This window comes from Falco biarmicus, chromosome 2 (genome assembly GCF_023638135.1).
Source record: "Falco biarmicus isolate bFalBia1 chromosome 2, bFalBia1.pri, whole genome shotgun sequence".
In the NCBI taxonomy this organism is placed as follows: Eukaryota; Metazoa; Chordata; class Aves; order Falconiformes; family Falconidae; genus Falco; species Falco biarmicus.
This window is the reverse complement of record NC_079289.1, coordinates 28,857,565-28,881,899: the sequence shown is the minus strand read 5'-3', so window position 1 is coordinate 28,881,899 and position 24,335 is coordinate 28,857,565. Positions and strand designations below refer to the sequence as shown.

Sequence of the window (24,335 nt, the reverse complement as noted above, 5' to 3'; positions counted from 1 at the left end):
TACATAGCCTTTTATGTGATAAAGTTTAGAGTCCTAATAATATAGGCACAATAAAACTTTTAAAGAGAAGCATCAGGTGCCTTAACCTGATTGCAGGTTGCACTGCTAACCAGCAGAAATCAGCAGATTGTCTTCAAGCAATGTTTGTGCCTCACTGTGGAAGGCTTATGGCAAGAAATGCTCATGCTGGCATAGAGCTAAGCTTTCTTTTCACTGGTCAAAAAGCAGATTATTTTGCTGCTTCACCAGTGGTGTGATTGCTGATCCACTGCTGATATAGGGAGCTCTGAATATTAAGTGTGGATATGACTATATACTTATTTTTTTTAACGCTATTGGTCTGACTGTGGCTTTTGACTTCTCTGAAAATAATAGAGTACGCCCCAGCTTCAGTGCTGTGGAAATAAAATACTGCATTTGAATCCTGGTGTAACCCCAGACTCTCCTTATACTCATGAGGAAGGATGTAAAAAACACAGGATGCTTGATTTTACAATTAAATAAATAAAATGTCTTATTTTCACAGTAAAATGATCCACTTGGTGCCTGTAGGCATGTGACATATCATCCAGTCATATATCATTTTGGGTGACATATCATGGGCTTACCAGTTGCAAAGGTAGAACTGCCCAAGGGCTAGTTTAATTTTTGCACCTGAATCAGAAAAACTTTTAGATTTTCATCCATAAATCAATGGTCCAGTCTAGTTCATACCTGCTTCTTCTGTTTCCTCTTCTCCTTTCTCTACTTATTTTGTCACCTCCTCTCCATCTTCCCATGCAAATCCATCTCTCAGAGGTGTGTGTTTCACTCTATCAGAGATATGCCTACTTGGGATGCATTACTCACCTTCTCAGATACCAGTATTAATCCAATTTTCTTTTAGCATGATGGGATTTGGACACAATTTCTATTATCAGTAGCAGAGATATTATGCCAGCACACTACCACAGGGATGCTAGCTTGTGTCTGATTCATTGAAATGAATAGTTGTTTTATGAGAGGCTTAGGTGTGAGCAGGAATAAGTGTGTTCAGCTCTGTTCTCCAAAGTGTCAGGCGCTGACTTGAAGATGTGCTTAAGTGCTTGGTGATTCATGGATAGAGTTTCTATGTTTTAAAAGGTTGAGCCAAAGTTCCTTTCTTTTTTCAGTCACTGAAGTTAACAGAAGCACTCATGGATGAGTATTGCAGCATAAATTAACTTCAGCTGAAGAAACGAGATAGTTGTGAAGAACGAGGAAAGACAACTCACACCATGTCAATCACAGAGTAAGGACACACTGCCTCTCTGAATGTGGAGGAAGAGAATAAGAATTGATTCCCTCCTCATCACTGCCTCAGCCCCATTCAGCCTCATTTTCCTCCAGATGGTTAAAGGCCTGAGCGATGGGCCATTCTTTAATATGCAGCGCTGACAGAGTCCTCTCTTCTCAAATGTGAAAGTGGCTTAGCAAATATCTAGCTTCTCTAAGGAGAGCTTATTTGAGTGAACGATTTAAAAAAAAAAAAAAAAAAAAAGCCTTGGTTTAATGGGTAATTTCCCTTGAAAATGGTAAACTGCAAATTAAATGGCAAAAAGCAATTAATTATTGAAATGATCATATCCTTGTAAAGGTTAAGAGGTAATATAAATGAAGTTCCTGTGAGCACATTAATGGAATTACTATCTTCCCCCTTATAAGTGGCAACTGTAACGACCTTGCTAATTAGCTTTTTAATCGGGAAAAGGAATATTGAAATATGTAGTTACATTGCAGAAGCACAATCTATGACTAGGTTATTTTGCCAAACATAATATAGAGAGAACCCTCTCGCATGCAGTTGAGAGCTCTTCCCAGAGCAGGCAGCTTTGGGTGGAAACAGGAAACGATGCCTTTGAATGACATCGGAAGAACAACTTGTAATTTGGAAGGATAACACGGGCCGAAGCAAAAGATTAACAGAGACGCACAGGCCAAGATGCATCTCTCTTCAGCCTGCTGCAGCTTCCCTGTGAGCACAAGACGCGTCCAGGACATGATTCAATAGGTGCCTATTGCTCCCCATGCACAGTGCAGGGCAGGTAGTCTGGGCTCTATGGTCCAGTCTGGGTCTCAGGTACTCCCTGTGCAGTATTTTTAATACGTGGAGGTATAGGTATATATGTAGAATACATAAACACATGCCTATGTAGGTATATGAATGCTATCTATGTACTGGATTTCCTATTAACAAGCCTTTTAGAGAGTTTGAAAAAAATTAGCTAGGCTCTTCCCTCACTGAGAACATGTTTCAGGCGCTGATATACCAGAAAGTGGGTACTGTTTGGGTTTCAGCTGACAACAGGTGGCTTTACAATTTTTCCATGAATGAATCTGTGTGAGATTTCAGAGGTTCTGTCTTCACGGAGCACCTGAGATCTGTACAAACCTCGGGGTGTGATGGTGAGGAAGCGAGCTTCGAGTTGCAAATTAATTTGCGTTTGTCCCCAACAAAAGGATGTTCAGCTTTCCTTTCTAAAAAAACCCGAAATCATTAGCCTCATCCTTGGGAATACGTCTGATACGGTGACCTAGATGCAAACGATTGCCGGGGCTCAGGGGGGGAGGCAGCTCAGCTCCAGCTGCGCGGCAGAAGGCTGGGTAGGGGGAGGAACGCGCCGCTGCTCGCACCCCCTTCGCAGGCGCACACAGCTGACACAAACGGTGCCACACAAGTCACCGTCGCACGTTCTGCAAAGGCACCTCTGGGACCTCAAGGCAGCGGCCCCAGGGCGGTACGAACCTCTCCGTTTGCGGAGAGCTGGAACAAGCCCTGCGCTCTGCCCCCACTTTTCACACACACACGCCCTGCCCCGCCTGCAGCCCGCATCAAACGCGGGGGGGTGGGGGATGGGCAGGGGCAAACCCCGCGCCATTGCCACGGGGCCCGAGCGGCGCGGAGCCGCCCGCGCTGGCGGCCTGGCCCGGCCCGGCCCCCTTCCCGCTCTGACCCCGCTTCCCGCCGCTGCCCCGGCTCCCTTCCCGCTCTGACCCCGCTTCCCGCCGCTGCCCCGGCTCCCTTCCCGCTCTGACCCCGCTTCCCGCCGCTGCCCCGGCTCCCTTCCCGCTCTGACCCCGCTTCCCGCCGCTGCCCCGGCTCCCTTCCCGCTCTGACCCCGCTTCCCGCCGCTGCCCCGGCTCCCTTCCCGCTCTGACCCCGCTTCTCGCCGCTGCCCCGGCTCCCTTCCCGCTCTGACCCCGCTTCCCGCCGCTGCCCCGGCTCCCTTCCCGCTCTGACCCCGCTTCCCGCCGCTGCCCCGGCTCCCTTCCCGCTCTGACCCCGCTTCCCGCCGCTGCCCCGGCTCCCTTCCCGCTCTGACCCCGCTTCTCGCCGCTGCCCCGGCTCCCTTCCCGCTCTGACCCCGCTTCCCGCCGCTGCCCCGGCTCCCTTCCCGCTCTGACCCCGCTTCCCGCCGCTGCCCCGTGCCGCTCCCCGGCCCGGCCGCCCAGCGAGTGTCACTGTGGAGCAGCGCAGCGCTCCGCTCCCGCCGCCGCCGCGCTGCTCGCCCGCGGACCAGCGCGCTTCTGGCCCTGCTTTCAGATTGTGACTCGCAGCTGAAACGCGATCCCTAATTGAGGCTTTAAATTAAAAATAAAAACCTTCGCACTGCTGCATGTGCTGTTAAACGATCTCATTTCTCTCAGCAGGCACGCCACAGAGTGCGAGCTGCTGCGCTGGGGTCACAGCAACCTCAGGCGATGCTACAGGCCTGAGGCAGAGCGGCTGGAAGCTGCCTGGTGGAAAAGGGCCTGGGGGTGCTGGTCGACAGCCGCTGGACATAAGCCAGCAGTGTGCCCAGGTGGCCAATGGCATCCTGGCTTGTATCAAGAATAGTGTGGCCAGCAGGGTTAGGGAAGTTATTGAGGCCTTAACTCGAATACCGTGCCAGGTTTGTGCACCTCACCACAACAAAGACACTGAGGTGCTGGAGCGTGTCCAGAGACGGGCAACGGAGCTGGTGAAGGGTCTGGAGCACAAGTCTGGTGAGGAGCGGCTGAGGGAACTGGGGCTGTTCAGTCTGGAGAAAAGGAAGCTCAGGGGGGAGACCTTACTGCTCTATACAGCTGCCTGAAAGGAGGGTGTAGGCAGGTGGGGGTTGGTCTTTTCTCCCAGATAACAAGCGACAGGGTGCGAGGAAACATCCTCAAGTTGTGCCAGGGAGGTTTAGATTGGACATTAGGAAAAATGTCTTCACTGAGAGGGTGGTTAAGTGTTGGAACAGGCTGCCCAGGTAGGTGGTGGAATCGCCATCCCCAGAGGTGTTTATAAAATGTGTAGATGTGGTGCTTAGGGATGTAGTTTAGTGATAGACTTGGCAGTCTTGGGTTAATGGTTGGACTTGATGATCTTAAAGGTCTTTTCCAAACTAAATGAGTCTATGATTCTAAAACACCATGGCAAGACCTGCTCTTTATATGTTCCCAGCATCTTTCTTCAACTGTGTCTAGGGAAGACAAACAGATATCCCCTGGTAAATAAGATGCCATGATTAAATTATTTTTTTGGGTCTATAGGCACAGCAAATAAGCTACCAGTAGATGAGCATTCCTTCCTGGGAAATTGCTCATTCATCATCCAGACATCCCTGATTTTTCCAAGTTCACTTGGGAACAGTGGAAATTTAGGATTGGAATCATCTACATGTTTTTTTCTAGGGTTCATGCAGGGTTAAGCCAATTCCCTGTTGAAGGAGGACGGGTCTGGGACCTGTCATCCCAGAGCTCTGTCACCTTGGCAGTGTTTGCGAGGGCAGAACAGGCATTCTTCCCTTCAGATGTGGGGCTGGTGCAGAATAAGCCTCCCCGGCCTCTCCCACAGCCACCAGGCTTGTCAGCAACAGGACACAAAAGAGATAATCAGTAGCTTGATTTGCTGTAGCTACTATTTTAGTCTTGCAAAAGGCAGAGCACCTGGTGGCTTTTATACAATAGATGATGAGTAGTAACTTCATAAAGATGAAACAACACAAGGAATGTTTATGGCAAATAGTAAATGATGGTTCCTTTTTTTGTTTTACATTGACATGTTATTTATATGTACATTTGGAGATTAGAAGACTGTCGTTAGTAGCGACAGTATTACGTCCAGTAAGACAACTATCCTTCAGAAAATGCTCTGTTTATGAAATATCAGTAATGGGATTTATAAAGTTTACCACCAAAGGAACCACCATAAAAAGAAGTACTTAATATAGTATTGGAATGGAAGTGGAGAGAGGGTCTTTTGTTTAGAGCTAAGTAGCTACCCACAGTAGAAAACATGCAATGTGTTTGACTTGGAAGAGACACCTTACGGATGTATTAGGATCTAGTGACTTGAATTTTTTTCTTACTTGAATTTGTTTTCTTACCTTCCTCTGAGAAATTTGCAGGTGTTAGACTCGGGCTTCTCTTTTTCTGCCTGTTTAGTTGGTTGTTTTTTTCCAGCTGCTGCAGATTTGACATCATTTCAGGCAAATATATTAATTATCGGATGATTTCCTTAACAGTACTTGTCTGTTTGGTTTTCAGTGACTGTATTTGAATAATTGGGTTGACTTTCTGTTGCTCCCTGTATGTAGCCTCAAGTCTATTGTTGTGCCAACACCTTTTTCATTTAAAATCGAGTACAGACATGACCTGAAGATCCAGTTTTGTAAGATGCTCGGAACCATGTCAGTGTGATCACTCTCCTGTGGACCACACAAGAGAAAACCAGATGGTGGCCTGCAAGATAAAAATACTTGTTTCTTTTTCTTGTCAAAGGCTGAAGAATGAGATGGAGGTTCAGTAGCTGCTTCATTTTCCTCGGGGTTTGGGAACATATGTATTCCCCTATGGCATTTTATATGACAGTGGATTGTCTTACAGGATATGCTGTAATGAAAGTCTGTGACCAAGCCTATGATGTGTATATTAGTCGGGTCGGGATTGATTTAGGTACAGTGACAGTGTTTTCTCTCTTTATTCTGCTGTGCTGATTAGCTCCACCGAGTCTGTAGGGCCCCAGCTGTAACAGCAGCTTAGTCAATGGATCGGAAAGAAAAGAAATGGTAAAATCTATAGGTATATTTTCCTGTCTCCCTGCTAGGGTGGTTTTCTGACAGAGTATTCATGGGTGTTTGATCCAGTCTGATTTCCAGTGGTTCCAACAGTGTGGAATTTGTGGCTCAGGTTCCCTCACCTGTCTCTGAAGCCTTCTCAAAAGTGGATTCTCTTAAATTTCAAAACACCAGAACCAATTTTAAAACCAGCTGCTATTTCAGTATAGACAAGACCCTGGAGACCAGGACTTTTGTTATGGCTCTTCTCTGTGGAGGTCTCTCTGCTTTTGTGGTTACAAGAGAGACTGCAGATCCTGAAGCACCAAGTAATAACTCCTTTTTTCTTTCAGACAGGTTAGATGTGACTTGAAATATTTAGGCTAACTTTCCCAGTAAAAATACTTGTACACACGCTGTTCCCTGAGAGGGGCAGCAAAAGTTGATACAGTTGAAGCATGCCGAGCTATAAACATTAGGAAAAAAATGGAGTAAGAATTTGGATGTTTACTTAGACATACAATGTGTTTAATTTTTTTCTAAGCAAAACAAAACTCCTTTTCTCTCAGAAAATGGACTGTGAAATAAAGCTTATTTCCCTACAAGTGACTAAGTCATGCAGCCAGCCTGTGGGGGCATTCAGAGACAGTTGGCAAGATAAGATGCTTCAGGAGAGATGCAGAATTCAGCATACAGTTTCCTTGAGGGAATGCAGAATGGCAGCAGCTCAGGGAGTGAATGTAAAGGCCATATAAGGGAAGTAAATGAACTGCTGTAGATATACCATTAGCAAAGCAAACACTGACTTGGGGACCTTGGCATATACCATAGAAGAGATAAATTGCATGAAAAAATCCATACTTGTTTGCTTCTCCCTAGGTTTACAAAGCCAGTTTTAACTGAGAAACTGTTTACATGTGTGAAACAGAAGTTTTTCCACAGTCATTTTATTGCCAAGCAATTTCTACCCATGCCTAATCCCACCGCTTGCCTAATTTAGACACATTTATCACAGTTTCATTACAACTGAGGCCCTTGGCTAAGGAAAGAAAGTCAGACTGGGTCTTTAAACAATTGCAGATTTAGTAACAGTACTCAGTTCTTGTTTTTACACCAAGAGTGCAGTTCAAACATCACAACGTTAGCTTAGTGGTTAGTTAGTAGTTAGCTTAGTATCCCTGTCATTTCAGGTATTGATAAAATGAACAGCAGGAGGTAAAACACCTGACTGAGCCAAGTAAAGGCATGAGAACAGTAAATGAAGAGCCTACACTCATCAAGAAGTGCATAGCTCCTTGCAGAAGTGGAGACCTCAGAGCTGGTGCACTCTCCAGAGTGGAGGCTTGGCACCAGGCAGGAGGCTGATTTGAGGGGAGGGTGCGAGAATGGTATGCTGCAGAGCAGGCTCCAGCTCTCAGCCTTGGGAAAGTCACAGCAGCTCAGCTCCCCTTCTGTCAGCCACCCCATGGGCACATCCACATCCATGTTTTGGTGTGGATCAGGGGCATGCTTTTGGAGTGAATCTCCAGATCATCCTCATTTACCACATTCTGGTTTACCCAGCAGTGGGGACTGCACAAAGTAGATGCAGATGGCACCAAAGCAGAAGACAGGCGCCAGGAGTGCATCTGACGTGTCCTGAGTGCTGACGGGGCCCTCAGTCCATAGACCCAGGCTGGATTGCATTTGAAAAAAAAAAAACATGGGAAAGCGTGACCATCATTCAGGTCCTCAGCACCAACTGGTTGGATCAGATCGATCCACATTATTTGCTAATATAGATGCATACTAGGTGGTTGTAGCCTAGAGGTAGTCGGGGGGCACGCATGTGTTGGGGGGTGTGTCTTCCTTGTGAAGCACATTATTGCATACATTTTAGCACCCAGCCTGTATTTAACCTACTTTGATTTGAAGCACTTTTCCTCAAAGAATACACTTGAAATGTTAGGATGGAAAACTCGATCTTGCTAGATACTTTCCAATCCATTTTTTTATCCCTTGAGAAAATACACATTTTCGGCACTGTTCCGATTTTAAGACTTGGCATTATGGGGAAAACATGAAAAGGCTTATTTAAAAAAAAAACCCCACCAATAAAGTGGCTTTGTAATTTAATTCTGAACATGACTGTTGTTACTATTAAATGGTGTAAACACAGACTGAGTGCAATAAACCTCACTTCCATTTAGCATTAATAATATTAATGATCAGTACTTAAATCTCATGTCATGTTCCAGGACTGTAAAAGAAACATTACCAAAGAGGTTTTGCATGTCTGGTGCTGACATAATTTAAACCTGGCATAAAATTGTCTCCTGTCTGAAGGAATTTATTCAAGCTGTAGGGCAGAGAGGAAAAAGCAGAATAGGAAATCTGTCTTTCTCCCAGAGGCTCTGTGTGCACCATCCCTCCTCAGCCCCAGAAAGCAACCCCTCCCCAGAACTTTCCCACTGAAGACACCCTGGGAAAGGACCGGAGCTCACGCCTCTCCGCTTGACCTAACCCAGGAGGGATGAGCTGCTTGGTACTCTGGTCACATTTGCTCTCGCTGTAGACCAGCTCCCGAACTGTTGCGATCAAAATGCTGGATCAGCAGCTCGCATGCAGGCACACACACACACACGCACACATACACACACACTCCTATCTCTCGCACACCATCGGGAGGTAGCCCATATTTTCCCCATGTAAGGGTTCCGGCCTTCTCCCTTCCCTTCTAACGCGCCTTCCCCGCCAGCTTTTTCCTCCTTTCCTCCCCTCCGTCCCCGGCTCCACCGCCCCTCGCTCCCCGGCGGCAGCCGCGGCGGGCAGAGCGGAGCCCGGCGGCACCGCAGCGCTCCCCGCCGCCCCCGGCCCCACCGCTCCGGCCCCACCGCTCTGGCCCCCGGGAACCGAGACCCACCGCCCCAGCCGCCGTCGGGCTCGGGGAGCCAGCACCCACCGCCCCAGCTCCAGGAGGGCTCTGGGAGCGGGACATCCCACCCCCCCTCCCCCAGGAGGGCTCGGGGAGGCACCGCCGCGCCCCCCCCCCCCCCGCTCCCCCCCACCGGCGCCGCCGCCGCCCGGCCCCTTGCCCCTGGCCCCGTCCGCGGCCCCGCAACTGCGCCGTCCGCGGCGGGTCCCGCCCGGGGAGGCGGCGGCGGGGGAAGGGGGAGGAGAGGCGGCGGAGTGCGCTGCCTCCCGAGTAATCAAACAGGGGGAGAGAGGAACGTGCGGAGGAAGGGAGGGAAGGACGGGCCGGGCTGGGGAGGGTCCCGGTCCCGGTCCCGCCCGCCTCGGAGCGCTCGCGTCGCCTCCGCGCCGGGACCGCGGGGAGAGTCGCTTGGGGCGGCCGCCACCCGCCAGCCCCGCGCCCCGGCTCAGCGCCCATGTGCTCCCGGCAGCCGCGGCGGGCAGCCCCCGCGCCCGGCCTGTCAGTAAGTAGCCCTTCGCCTCCCCGGCACCTTGACCGGCCCCATCCCGGCACCCCCGGACCCCCTGTCCTCCCGCCTCTTCCCGGGCCCCCGCCCTCCCGCACTCCCTGGGCTGCTGCATACCCTGCCCTGCCGGACCTCCGGCGCCCCCTTCCTCTCCCGGACCCCTGCCCTGCCGCGATCCCGGTACGCTGCATCCCCTGCACGACTCCGTATCCCCGAGCCCTCAGAGCGTCCTTCCCCTGCCCGACCCCTACCCACCCTGCACGGCCACATCCACTGCACCCACCGACCCCTTTCCCCTCTCGGATCCCCATTCCCGGTCCGACACCCTGCCCGGCCGCATCCCTCGCCCGTTCCACCGGACCCTCCAGGCTCCCTTCCCCTGCCTGATCCCCAGCCCTCCCATACCTTTGCCTTCCCGCATCCTACCCCTCCCGGGCCCCCGTCCTTCCCGGATCTCCCTGCCACCTTGGACCGCTCTCCCTTTCCGCCCCCCACTGTTTTCCCTGCTCTCCGTCCTCCCTGCCCCCGGGTCCCCTGCCCTCCCTGCATCTCTGCCTTTCCAGCCCTTCCCCGGCCGCACACCCTTTTCTCTCCAGGACCCCCTCCCCTCCCAGCCTGCCCCTCCAGGACCCCCTCCCCTCCCAGCCTGGCCCTCCCGGAGCCCCTGCATCCCAGCCCGCCCCTCCCGGTCCCCCCCCACCCCCCGGCCCCGCGGGCGCGGCGCCCCGCACCTTCCCCTCGCATCACCCCGGCGAGTTTTGCTTCCCGGCCGCCGCCTTCCCTCGGGGGAAGCCGGATCTCTCCGCCGCCCCCTCCTACCCCCGGAGGGGGGGGAGCGGGGTTTCGAGGCCGGAGGGGCGAGTCCGCCTCCTCGGAGAGAAGCCCCGGCTGTGGGCTGGCAGCCCCCGGGGAGGCAAAGCAGCTGCCCCGCTGGAGCCGGCGGGTTTGCAGGGTCCTGCCCCTGGAAGCTTCCATGTTGTCCCCTATTTCCAGCCGTACCTCCTCCCCCGATTCAGGGAAAGGTCTTCCCCAAGTGACCCACTTTGCCTTAGACAGTTGGTGCCACGCCAAGACAAGGGCAGATTCTTCTCCAGAAGGTGCCTCTGGAGGGACGGAGGCACCCTGTGCCCATCTGCCAAGTTTTTATTCCCAGGGGTTTGGTGTTTTGCAGGTTGAAAGGCATTTATTTGTGCAGCTAGGCTACAAGTAGATAGGTGTATACTTCTTGAGTAGCAGCATAGGCCTTTTTTTAACATTATAGAAGAGTTTTCTTAGCATTTTAAAAGTAAACAAAACTTTCTTGTGGTGCACATGCTTAATTTCACTTACAGGCTCTTTCTCTGCATTCCCTCCTTGTGCTGAAGGAGTATTAATTTTATTGCTTGTACGTGAATTGAATTCACTGATTGGCATCTGATCACGTTTAGAAAAAAAAAAAAGCTGTAAATAGCTATCGGAATTAGTTTGGCAGCAACTGTGAGAAATGATCATAAATTTACAAAGGCAGTTGGAGTAGTGATCCAGCCAGGATTTAACCAGAAATACACCCCCAGTCTCAGGGAAGCAGCTTGTAGGTTTCTATGACAGTCAAATGCACTTGGTCACACTGGTTGTGAGCTTAGAGGCTGGGAGCTGTCGGAGAAGGATGCAGTGTGATTAAGCCTCCTGGGTTTGAGCTGGAAAGAGGCAAAGAAGACAAGGAACTGGGCTGAGTGCAAGCAGGAATATTATGAGACACCCCCGTGTTTTAATCATATGCTGCTTGAGATTGTGTGGGAGTGAATCCAAAAGATGTGGCAATACCTTCACCTAGCAGGTGCCCATCTGGATTTGGGGCTCCTGGTACTTTTGGACATCAGGTGATAAAAGGCTCCTTTTGCACAGGGATGCCAACAACTTAAAGGAGTGCTGGAAAAAATGTCAGCTCATAATACTTCTCTCGGGGGTGTTAATGAGGTTTACTTCTGCCACAAGGGTCTGATCTTGAATAGGCTTTGGCACTGCAGGTGGTTTTGCGCTGAAGCTGTGGGGCCATGTATAATGTGAAGTACCTTCCCCAGGCATTGCAGGAGGACGGCCTGACTAGCTAAGGGTAAATGAGACCTCACCTTTTTTTCTCTGTCGGTACGGGAAAGATTAAGATGTACGGTACAGAAAAGTGAGTAGGCAAGTACATGGGGAGCCCCTGAAGGTGGCTGCAGAGCATTCCTGGCTGTGCCGGCCGGGCTGCCTCCCACCACCGCCCCCGGCAGCTGGTATCGCTGACAGCGATTCTAGTGGCTGCTTGCAAGGATGGAACAGAAAAGTTAGATGTCTTAATGAAAAGTCCTGTAGGAAGGGAAAACACTCTGGCAGACAAACATTTTTTTCTAGTGTCGGTATTACTGAACTTGTATTTTTCTCCCTTTTTTTTTGTGTATTGCTATTTAATTAAGGACCTTTGACTTCATGATGGGAGGAAACATCCACCCGGCTGTTAGGATCCAAGCTTCTCCCAGCGCAGGGATTTGTCAAGGCTGAGAGACTCTGAATTATACATAAACCTCTGAAACACACAGCTGCTTTTCTGTCTCTCCATCGCGAGGGGCCTTGGAGCAGATACAAAAATGGCATCCAGCCTCACCTGTGCCGGCATCGTCTGGGCCTTCCTCTCCTTCCTCTGCGCTGCCACCTCCTGCGTGGGCTTCTTCATGCCCTACTGGCTCTTGGGGTCTCAGCTGGAGAAGTCGGTTTCCTTCGGCACTTTCCGGAGGTGTTCCTACCCGGTGCGGGACGAGAGCCGCCAGACGACTGTGATGGTGGAGCAGTGTGGCCGCTATGCCTCCTTCCAGGCCATCCCGAGCGCCGAGTGGAGGATCTGCACGGTGGTGACGGGCCTTGGCTGTGGGCTGCTTCTCTTGGTGGCCCTGACGGCACTCATGGGCTGCTGCGTGTCTGAGCTCATCTCCAGGACCGTGGGAAGGGTGGCAGGAGGCATCCAGTTCCTGGGGGGTAAGTGCTTATGTGGGGAGGGGATGGGGGTGTCCAGGCTAATGGTTTACATGTGTGGAGATTCTTCTGGTGCTTTGGGATGAGGAGGGGGTGAATCAAACTTCCTGCTAGTGAGGGAGACACACTGGGGTCCCTTGATGGTTGAACTGGTTGTCTGAATGGTTGAACATGGCCCAGAGCTACAGCTGCCTGTGGTCGCTCTCTGGTGCTTAAGTACCTGTCTGGTCATTGTGCAACTTTTGAGAGTTGTGTGGCAAGTTGACTTCTGTGGTCCAGCATCTTTGCAGCAGTTTGTGGTGCTGTAGTTTCCAGCAGAGATCGCTGGGATGGAGGTACCTGGAGAAGCATGGAGGCTGCAGAGCCTCGTGGAGCATCATGATTTTGCAGAGGAGAGGCTGTTATGTGGGAACAACACATAACACTCTCTTCTTTCTCCTTCCTACCCCCATCACTGGCAGAGCTCCCTCCACCTCTGCTCTCTGTGGCTGCGTGGATCTGGTAAAAAGTCTGTGGCCCAGGTTTGAAGTGGGGATTGTTTGTTCCTGGTGGAGGTAGCCCAGCATCTGCCAGGAGGCCCCACTGGGCTGTCTGACCCCATGCTACCTGCTGATGCTGCCGCATGTTTGTTGAGTTCATGGGCTAGACAGTGTGTGGGAGAATTACCTCCATTCTTTTTTTAGCTGGTAATTGTATGGAGTATTTGTAATTGTGGAGTATTTTAAGGGTATGAGACAATAAACAGGATCCTCAAGTGTGTTTTTTATAGGGCAGTTTTCCCAGTAAGTCATCACTCTCTTGTCATCAGTGACATGTGGCTCAGTGGCACTCGCTTTTGCCTGGTACAAGCTCTCCCCCACCCTCATGCACTCACTCTCACAAGGGGATGTGTTTTCCCGAGCTTTGGGTGCTGGGGCAGCACAGGCACCGGTGTTTCAGGTGCCCTGCAGCATCTGGTCCCAGCCAGGCACCCCAGCTCATGCCCCAGAGTAGCAGGCAGCAGCGGGACTCCTGCCTTTCTCCCCTCCGAACAGAAACCTGTCCCGCAAGGGCAGTCCAGCTACATGCCGAGTCTGCAGCCCTAAGGAAGCACAAGACAAAAACCCCACTACTGTCCAGTGCAGGGTAGACGGCCAAGGGAAGAAGGAAAGGGCCCTGTGGCAAGCTTCCACGATGGTGATGCCAGCGTAGCTCCCCCTTGGCCACAGGGCGCCCTACCTCCAACTCTTTGAGTAGTTTCTGTACTTCAGAGCAAGCTGACCCTGTCACTTCACCCTTCCCTCAGCTTTGCAATGCACAGGCATTCCTGTGTTTAATCTGGCTGACAATTTGAAAGTGCAGCAGCTGCTGGAGAGTTAACTGCTGGGAGCTGCTGCTTCTTGAAGCCTGCTCCATAGTACAATGCCGGCTGGGCAGCCAGGCGGTGGAGGGGATTTTCGGTTTGGTGACACTCTGCGAGCTGGCTTGGTCTGGCTATTTTCACTTAGAGTCATCACGGGCTTGTGCTTTAACCACCCCCCTCTTTCCAACTGCTGGCTTGGCTCATCTGGTTTCAATTTGTGTTTGGCCCCTTTCTTGCAGCCGTGCTCCCCTGCCTGCCCATGGAGCGGGGCCGGCTGTGCCTGTGTCTGCTTACAGCCGCTCCAGCAAATACAGCCTCTCCAGTAGTGGGTGGGCGACTGGAGCCCCGCTCCCCCATGACTGGAGTGGGCTGAAGGTGTGTACCCTTCTCGGAAGTAGGATGATGGCTCCTCTGCAAGGAGGGGAGAGTTCTCTCCAGACCATACCATGGCTACCTCTGGAGCTTGTCCCAGCTGACCAGGCAGCACCCCACCCCACCTGGAAGGGTGTGAGCAGGTAGTGCTTGTCCTTGGTAGATGACAATTCAAAGAAAGGTGAACTGGTGATATGTAACGAGAACTGCCAACAACTTTGCTTACAGTTCAGAAATTAGTTACACAGCATGTCTAATTTTCCCCTCTAGTGGCTTTTATGGTTGTCTCTCATTTCACTCAGCACTGCTGGAAGTGTGTAAGAAATGAAGGAAATGAGAACCCGTCATTTCTTAACCTGCTTAAAACCCAACATTGGAGACATGAGGGAGAGGCCAGGTTGTGAAAGCCAATAATTGGGATGAGCTGAAGGGTCATATTAGGGTAAAGATCGGATCCTTACATCCTTAATCAGATCCTTAGCTGCAATAAATCAGTACAGCTTCATTGTTTAAATGACATGACTACATTTATTCAAATGTCTAACTTAGGCACTATAATTATTAGGTTGTTTTATGTCAAGATAGCCACGAGCTGTTCGCCTTCTTTGCTAACCGGCAATGTCAGCTCTTTGTTCCCTGTACTACAGTGGCAGGTTTAGTTACATACCGCAATGTGTGCTTTGAATACGGCTCAGTGGCAGTACAGTGATTGTCATTTTAATTGGCCTCCACTTGGAGATCTAACCAAATGAAACCCTCACAAATATTTCTTTTTTTGATTGGGAAAAAAAAACCACCCTCCTATCTTTATGTGAAGAAAAAGCCTGAGGAAATAAGGAGCCCACTGAGTGATGCTATTAATTCATCCTCAGTGTTAGGGCAAGGAGATGGCTAGGTGGTTTCACTTTCTGTTTCTTTTCATCTGAGTTGCCTGCACTGATGCCCTGTTGTGGTTCCTGCTCCGGTGGTGGAGGATGAGTGTTGGAATTATTTCTCTTGAACTTAGAAACCAGCTTAAAGACGTACTCTGTATAGCTAGTTTATGGCTTTAGTGGTGTTCCATTAACTTAGAGTCCAAGCAATTTTTTCAACATGACTTAAAAACACAGACTTGATGAGGAGCTAAGCCAATTGACAACAGAATATTACGGGAGGCCCAAGGGTGGGTGAGATGTACAAGCCCTTGAAGCTGTGGTGAGCCAAAGCACTAAGGTTGCTAAAACTAACTTACTCCAACATTATAAGCATTTTTACTGCTGTGAAGAGGTGGCAGAGAGGTTTGCTTACCAGAGGTGGTAAGCAGCCTGATCCTTTTCTAGCAGTGCAAAGGAGGAGTAACTAACTCCAAGTAGGTCAGTGGAATAACACCTGTATATAAAAGTCGTGCAGCTTGCACTAGCTAAACGGTGCCAAGGTTTTACAGCTGGGATTTCCCCAAGTTGTATGTGGCAACTAATGGGAGTGAATTATTCATAAGTGCTTATACCATAAATCTGCTCTTCTCATAAAATTTGAATGGCAGAACCTGCAAGAAACTGCAGATCCATGCAGAGTCAGAAGGGCTCTTTAGATATTGGTTGATCTTATGTACTCAGGCTGTGTTGACTATTTTGGATGATCCTGGCTACAGAGCATACATGTATCTTAAGATGATGCTGGGATGATACATGCCGAGTTTCTGTTCTTAGTAGGAAGATTGCATCATAGACTTTTCTTCCCCTTTGTGATTATGGGAACTGCTTCCTTTCCCATGCATGATCACATGGCAGCTCTGTAGCCGTTACAGTAATTGCTTATGTGAAAAACAATGCTATTTTTAGATTTTTCAAAGCCATTTTGGTGGTGGGTGACAAGAAGTAGCCAATGCTCCAAGGCCAGCACTTTCTGCAGTGGTTGTCAGCAGTCTGCAGTCCATGACCGGCAGACTGCTGTTCTGGTGTTTCAGAACATGCTTCACAGTCATTTCTGTTGGATTGCTTTGAAGAACTGACAACTGAGGTGAAAGTTATGCTGTCTGTAACCTCTTGAGGGCACAGTTATGTAGATGGATACAGTCTTTACTGATAACAGTAAGTGCAGTGTTTCCAGCTGGTTTCCTTTGAATGTTTGGAAGACTGAGGCTTATATAATGTAGCTAGAACAGATTGCAAGGATGTATCTTTGACCATAACTATTGAGGGTATGATAGCAGGAAGTGAAGTTTAACAAATCTATGGAAAATTGGAATCTGTAATTATTGATCTTCTTTTCACTGTGCGGTAGCAAGTCAATTCCACTTAAATGGGGAGCCTAGAAATTTGCAGGTAGGTAGCTGAGATATGAAATACTAATCTGGTGAATAGTTTTACTCTCTGAATGCAGAGCAATGATTTTAAGAACATAGCAATAATTTTAGGAACATAATGAACTTAAAGGTTAGCTAGTTTTATGAGAGGCAGTGGATCAAAAGACATGAGTATTGCAAGGGTGCAATTTAAAGAGCGTTATGCTGGCAAGGTGAAGCTTTTCCTATGAATGGTCAGCACGCAGGAATTACAGATGAAATCTGCACTAGCTCAGAACTCCCTTTGGTTGTAAAGAACAGCTAAGCCAAGCTCAGAGGGGTATGAGTCCAAGGGAACAAAGCATGAAAACAACCTACTGACTTAGACACTTTTCTGAACCTGACACTGTGGCATGTTAGAAATGAGCAATCTGTACTTAAGATGATAGTACAAGCCATGTGGTCTGTACTATCATCTTAAGTACTGGTTGCTCATTGATTGTACTCAAGTAAAGCAGAAGATTTGCTACTCCCTTCAGTAAATAAGAAAAGTTTTCAGCAGCGCCTTCTCTTCCTCTCCTCATTGCTCTATCTTACTTCTCTTGTGTCTCACAGAAGTGCTGAAATTCCTGAAACTATGGTCCTTGAATTGCTGGTTAGGAAGTCTAGGGACCTCTTGAAGTAGGGGGTGATGAAAGGAGCATTTGGTTATTCAGGAAAAAGGGGACACAGAACCTAACAACTTCTGATTTTGTCTCCAAAAAAAAAAAAAAAAAAAGTGGCATTCTGGAAAAGGGTCTCAGCACAACATGAAATTGCTGGAGAATCCTTCTCCAAGTGTCCTATGCCAATAGTGGCCATAATAGTTTCCATCACCCATAGGGTGCTCAGGGCAAGTGTTTGCTGGGTGCAGGCAGAATAATAAGGATTACTCCATCAAGATCAGGAGAGCACTGAGTATGGGTTGATGGCTCTGTGTTGTCTGTGTTGAAATCTTAGAGAAAGCCTTTGATACTTTGGGCTGGAGATTTTAAAGAGACAGATCCAAAGGAGATCTGCAAGTTGTTAATATATTAATGGCTCGATCTGACTTTGCAGGTGAGATGATCAAGGTCTAAAATGTATATAGAGTCACTGAAGACATGTTTCAGAAAATGTGGCTGACAGTCAAAGACAACCTGGGGGTCAAGGAGAACGAAGGCAGTCTCAGTTCTGAGACTTGCTAAGAAAAAGTCATTAGGGGCTTTGGTGAGGGTAGTTTCAGTTGACTACAGGGACTAGAAACTCCTGGGGAAGGTTTGTGTGGAGCTGGAGGAAAAGAACCGCAGGCAGTGACCAGTAACCATTATTTTGTCTGACAGCTGAAGTAAGACTCTCTGCTTTCTGCCTGGAAGACTTAAGGTCAGGATCATTTTCTGCCTGTAGGGAGAAAACATAACTGAGAAGAGCATTGCTGGGACAGGGAAGATCTGAGATGGTCGAGAGACTTCCTGGAAGGAAATGGCCACCCCAGACTCTTTTGCACTTCTCCCAAACCTATCTCATCCATTTCCCCCATCTGTACATACTCTTCCTGCCTCTTCCTGAAATTTGTACCTGCAAAAAGCCCAGGTATAAAACCATGCGAAAATGGCCTTTTAGTTCTTTCATCCTCTTTAGCCTAAAAATACTTCTCAAAAGGCTAACTTTTTGGGAGAGGCTAGGGAAGGGCATCTGCTTCTGTCCAACACCAAGCCCTCTTCTTCACCTGCAAGTTAGCTGCTCAGGGCTGTTTTGCCACATCTTCCTCTCTGTTTCCTCTTGTCAGATGCAAAGCTTCAGTGACTTTGCTGTGCTCATGTAGACATGTGACAGGGCAATCCTCATCCCAGGCAAAGACAAGCTGCAGGCTGGGTAGTAATCCAGTGTAAAGACACTGCAAGAGGGGCATATGAAAGGAACAGATGCCTCACCAGGATGCACAGAAGAGCAAACGAGGAAGACAGCACTGTTAAATGTTGCTAGTGAGTGGTTGCATGTCATGGCATAGGCTCGTAGATTCAGCAGTAATAAGGTCAGCAGAAAACACTTCGCCTATTTAGTCTGAGGGCTGCTGTGGCATGGGATGTAGGATAGCCTTCGTATAATTTTGGGGTGAAAAAGAGTATATCTCTGAGAAAAAAAACTTCTAGTCTGAATTTAATTAACTTTGAGAAAAGCAGAATCTTCATAAGTTGTTTCAGTGGTGAATTACCCTGACTATTCTTCCAGATCATTAATGCAAATATTAAAAATGTAGCACCAAGAATATATCATTGAAAAATTGCGTTTTCTTGAGGAACTTTTTTAAGATCCAACCGTTAGATTGCTTTTAATCCATTTCAGATGTGCTATGTTGTATTTTCTTTACCAGAACAACCTGTATAGAAGCTGCTTCATAGCTGCTATATTTCACACCAGTTACATCTCCTGTTTTCTATAGGCATTCATCAAAAGATTAAGTGCAGAGTATAGTTTTGCATCTTCATCGCTTTTTGGCTTGACTTTGACTTTCTAAACTGCAACCTGTGGCTGCTAGTGCCTGTTGTCAGTATCTGTTTCCCAGCACCACAAGGTACCTTCACATACTGTGGTACAGCACAGAGTCAAATTATTTGATTTAGGTTTGGAGTCCAGAGGAGTAAGGCAGAGTTATTGTTTGGGAAGATGTTCAGAACAAGGGAACTTAGACAGTGATGCTATCTTAATGGATTTTGTAGCATATGTTTTATTGAAGATTAGCCCTCTCTCTCTCTCTCTCTGTGCTGTATTCAGACAGGCGTTAAAATATAAGACAAATTCAGGAGTGAAGCTGAACTGATATATGTCCTCTGTTGCTCTCAGTGTATAAATGACATAAATTCCAAGTCTTAATCAGAAGTAGCCTGTATTGCTTGAATCTTTCCTTTGTGCATGGTCTGCTGAGTGTGACTGGAGGGGAATCGAAGTTAGCAGGTACTTACCTGAAATAGGTAAAGAAAAGGTGCAGACTTAGATTCTGTATATTCTTAAGAGACAATCCTGTTGCCCGTGGTTGCCTTCACCTTGCTCACAGAAGTTCCCACTGTAGTCTTGCTAAAGGCTGCTGCCCTCACAGACCGAACAGCACAGTTTCTTGTGTGATTGTTCCCTAAGGAGTCCCGCTGAAGGAGACCTGAGTTAGCAAAGATTTGCTGTTTAAGCTAATGCCAACCATTTTAACGAAGCAAGTTAGCAAGGAAGAATCAGTAATAAATATTACTGATCATGAAATGCATGAGTAGGCCATCCCTGCCAGCAAGGCTGTGAGCAGTACAGAGCAAGCAGGGTGTTGTAATGCTGTTGGAACAGTGGAGATGCAACTTGAAGAAGACAAAAGATGTGGAGAGTAGTTGTCATACTTGGTTGTCTCTGTTTTTTACTTTGTGTTCCCAACCTCTTCAGATAGCTTGGCTCTTTAGGTTTAGTAAGATTCCAAAATCTTACTAAAAAAGCATCAGGGCCCGTATGGGCTCCAAATTTTTGTGTGTCCTTTGAAGTTAGTGACACTTGGTACAAATGACATCAGTATTTCTATCCTAGAGGTAAGATTATTTGATTGTGACATTAGGCTAAAATGGGTGTGGTTCCAAGGCTAAGTTTCTTCTTGAAGAGTTACCCCAGTGAGTTAGCTTGTTTATACTGAATTGTGCTTCGAAACACACATTCATATTTGGGTTTTTGTTGTTTTTTTTTTAATTATATTTACTTCTAATATAAATTCTGGCTAAACACAGGAAAAAAACCCAGAGAGCATGAAGAGTTTCAGCCTGGAGCAAATTCTGCAAGTTAGATTTTAGGTGCTTTGGAAGCACATTTGAAATGGAAACACTGATGTATTAGAAAAAATAAAAGATGCTGCTAAAATATTGGGAAGAATCTCTTCTCTTTGTTTTCCTATTGATGTTGAATACAAAAGTGATGTTTTGAATACTGCTGCAGCTGTGTTGGGTTTAAGCAGAATTTTGCATTAAGAACAGAATTTTTGATCTGAAGAAGTCCCGGAGTGCCCTTTTATTTATCTGTAGAATGAAGTTCAGACTTTTGCTTTTTTCCCCCCTCTTTTATTAGAAAGGAACAATGATGCTCAGCTCCTCCGTGATGCTTTTGATTTCAAAAAGCTTTGCTTGCATAACCTAATGAAACTTCTGAAAACATGAGGCAGGGGAGCAAATAATCTATTTTGCTGGTGTAGAGTCAAAGTAAATTCAGAGTTGCTTCACCTCAGATCCTTTGCATTTGTGTTGATTAGAACAGAATCTGGGTTAGGATTATCAATTTTGCTTCTGCATTGAAAGATATGGCTTGTGTTGCTTCCTGAGCTCCATGAGATATTTGAATATTGCCTTCATTTAGGCATCAAAATGTTTCAGTATTTTCCAGTGTGGATGAGGTCATATGTCCTACAGACAGTACAGGATTGTTCCCAATGGTGTATTTTCCAGGATTTTGTCCAGTCTGGTGTTATATGTCTGTGTAATACGTTTTTTTTCCTCTCATTTCTCTCAGGAAACTCAGCTTACTAGGCATTCCACTTGGATTTTTTTCACTGTATTCAATCTGCATTTTCCTTTCCTTGCTTACATCCTTTTACTTCTCCAATACACGGTTTTACCTTCTAAGCTCTTTGACTATGGCTTTATAAAGTTAAAAGTTTAGTTTAGTTTAGTATAAACTGAAAAAGTAAGTCAGTTTTCAACCTCTATCATAATTTCAGTGAAGTCAGGTGTAGAACTTGAGGGCAACCAGTTTTGTTTCCATGCAGTGAGCAGTTAGGAAGGAGCACTGTGTAATTAAGAAACACGGGATGTATTTGTGCAACCAAAACCCCACCCGCAGCTGCATGCCTTGCGGTAGACATCATGTTGGCTGGCTCCCTGCTCAAGGATTTCCTTTGGCTCCATGGAATACCTTTGTTGACTTCAGCGATGTTAAGCGTTTTACATTGCCCGAGTGCAAGGTCCTAAGTGACATTCAGGTCATGTGGGGATGGTGGAGATGGCCGTAAGTCACAAAGGACCAAGGAGGACATCCTCTCCTTGGTCTTAGGTTTACTCTGCCACCACAAGACATCACAGGTCAGAGGGGCAATACTGCGTTTGACAGATCCCTTCTAGTAGCTGTGTTGGGTCAATGCACCCTGACAGTGCTGGTGGTAAGGCTGATTCACTTGACTTGATTAGATCTCATTTGCATTGTTTGTTCCACTGCCAGTTCCCTGATGTCACAGGTACACCTGAGAACAGAGACTTTTCATCCCCCCGGACTGGCTTTTCCTTAGAGCCTGACCTGCTGAAATCAACAGCAATATTCTTCTGTGGGACCCGGGGGAGGGCAGGGTCTGGAGCTCAGTGCCGTTGTTACTCATTGCAGCTAGTGGGATTTGGAGGACATTGCCGCTGTGTAGCAGTGCAGAGTCCTTCACGGGATGCCAGTTCCTACCTAATTCCCCAAGTATGGAATATTAATTGCAGCAGGACTAGCGCCTTAGAACAAAACTCTTTGTTGGGAGGGTTGCTGTACCGTAAGCTGAGTCCATGTTTTCCTGCATAAGCCTGATAAACCCCAGTCTTTCATGAGGACTGACCATTTTGAATTGATTTGCAGGTACAATTCTTTACTGGGCTAACAGACTTTTAAGCTTGGCAGTAGTTTGTAGGAATGTAAAGAAAACGTTAATGAAAGAAAGCATAAAAAATGACCTATTTGAAATTATGATTATTTTTATCTTGTAGCATGATCCAAAAGGGTCCAGAGAGAATGAAGCAGAAAATGAAGAGTTCTGATAAACGCTGTATCATTTCTGTAGTAATGTAAAGATTGGACCCTTTCCTTTGCAATCTGACAGTTCAGTTGTTTTGCATTGTCTCCCGATAAAGATACCTTTATAATATAAAGTGGTATTGTTGATTTGAGAAGAATGGTTTTCTAATAAATGTGAAGGGATATGGAGTTTCCCCCTTGCATTGAGGAGAAAGGATTTGAGATAAAGCCATGAATGATCGATCTGGAATAACAAAAGCTGCTTCTGAAATACAGCAAGCACCCTTGAAAGGATATGAAACCTGCTAACATAGTGGAGTGTAAGAAATAGCCTTACAGCTGCGATGAGTGCGCTGCCTGACTTCCTCACAAGTTCAGGCTTTTGACTGAATCTGCAACTAGCTGAAAACCTATTTCTGAATACTTTTTTAATATTTTTTTTTTTTTTAAATGAGAATGAATTTGATATTCAGAGCATCACAAGCAGTTCAAGTCAAATACAATACAGCTGAATGCCAGTTACCGGGAAGGGTTGCCAGGACATACTAAAAAGTGCTTAGCTTTGGGAATCTATAGAAACCGGGGTAGTGTGAAGTTGATGGACCTTTGTGAGTGTCTGTGTGAAAGGAAGCTTCTTTGTACTTAGTGTCAAACTTTGCTGTGACCCAGCCCAGGTGCTGCTGCATGGGTACAAGCTTTAAATGCTGTTTGGAGATTAGGACATCTGCCTGGTAAATTTGTACAAACATCCTCAGCAGTACTGTGTTACTTCTGTTACAGTGGTTGTGATGTAGGAAATTCTAGAAATCCATCGTGCTGGGGGAAGAAACAGCGCCAGCTGCTACTCGGAAGAAGTTCTAGCTGAAACCAAGTCAGACCAGGAAACTGAGGGAGTTTACTGCATTTTTAATATGATAAGAGCTGAACTTGACTAATTTCTTGTGCACTTTGTAGAGGAGTAAGAGGAGACCTCTAAATGTAGAGGCTTAGTAACAGATAACAAATGTATTACTTTTATGGGCAGAGTTCCCTTTTCAGAGAACCTGCATCCCTCTAAAAGCTCTTTTACTTCAACTGGATCCTCAGAAAGGTATGAGCAGAGGTGGGAGCAGTCAGAGACCAGGGTTACAGCAGGCAAAGCCGGCCAAGGAGGGCAGGGTGCTGTGATGGGGGGGGGGGGGGGGGGGGAGCAGGCCGAGGGAGACGGGGGTGGCTGCCAGGGGAGAGGAGCTTCACCCCCTTGTAAAGCTCCATTTGCTGTGCCTCTGGTGCTGCTGACTTGCAGAGGGTCTTTCAGGTGTTCTGTGAGTTACATGCAGGAAAATAGAAAACTTAAGACTTCTCTTCCGTAGCATGTTTTAGATTTGAAGGAATTCTGTTAGTTTTCAAGTCCTTTTACCAGCACAGCAGTAAAAACATGACAAACTGCACTAAATAGTGGGGTAAAGCTCTTTACAGCCAAGACAAACCCCCAAACCATTACAGGCATATTCTGCCAAGAACCTGCAAGAGGTTGTTATAAAAGACAGGGCATTTTTACGAGAACTCATTTTGTAAGAAACCCAATGGCTGGCTTTGGAGGGCTTTGTTCAGTAGTGGAAATCTCTCCAACTAGAAGCTTGCTCTCTGGAAAGTGTTCCAGGGTTACTGGCAGTCCAGTGAGAGCAGAATCTGGCCAGGCTGCTGGTTTGAGCAGCGTGTGATGATGAAACCCATCAGTGAGGCAAAGGTGCAGATCCGGAGCCTCTCTGTGTGGCCTGGGGCCAAGCCAAATACTGGTGTGCCCTTCTCATCTGTCCCCCAAACTACTTGTAACTCCCCAAGCCACTGAACTAATGAATGTAGTTGAAGCTGTTTCTGACAGAGATAGGCTGCACAGCTTTTTTGTCCCTTGCCCTCAACTGGAGTTTGAGGGATTACTCCCATAAATGAATGCAAGCACAGTTCTGTTTGTGAGATCAGGCTTTTCTTAACACTGTTTCAAAATAATCCTATTATAATAATTAAGGAGTAGAATGGTTTCTTAACAGGCTGCAGCGGAGTGATGCTTTGGAAACCGTTCCCCTTGTGAGCACTGAGCTATCTGTTAAACAGAGTCCTTCTTTTCCTGC

The 24,335-nt window shown here is 47.5% G+C and overlaps 1 protein-coding gene across 1 annotated transcript in view; it reads left to right on the top strand.

Moving 5' to 3' along the window:
• The first annotated feature begins 9,187 nt into the window (after positions 1–9,187).
• Positions 9,188–24,335, top strand: part of LHFPL6 (LHFPL tetraspan subfamily member 6) — a 144,842-nt gene continuing 129,694 nt past the window's right edge. The window contains exons 1-2 of the mRNA XM_056329722.1: positions 9,188–9,457; positions 11,896–12,451. Of these exons, the coding sequence (XP_056185697.1) occupies positions 12,067–12,451 (385 nt within the window). The 5' untranslated portion in view covers positions 9,188–9,457; positions 11,896–12,066. The remainder of the gene's footprint in view (positions 9,458–11,895; positions 12,452–24,335) is intronic.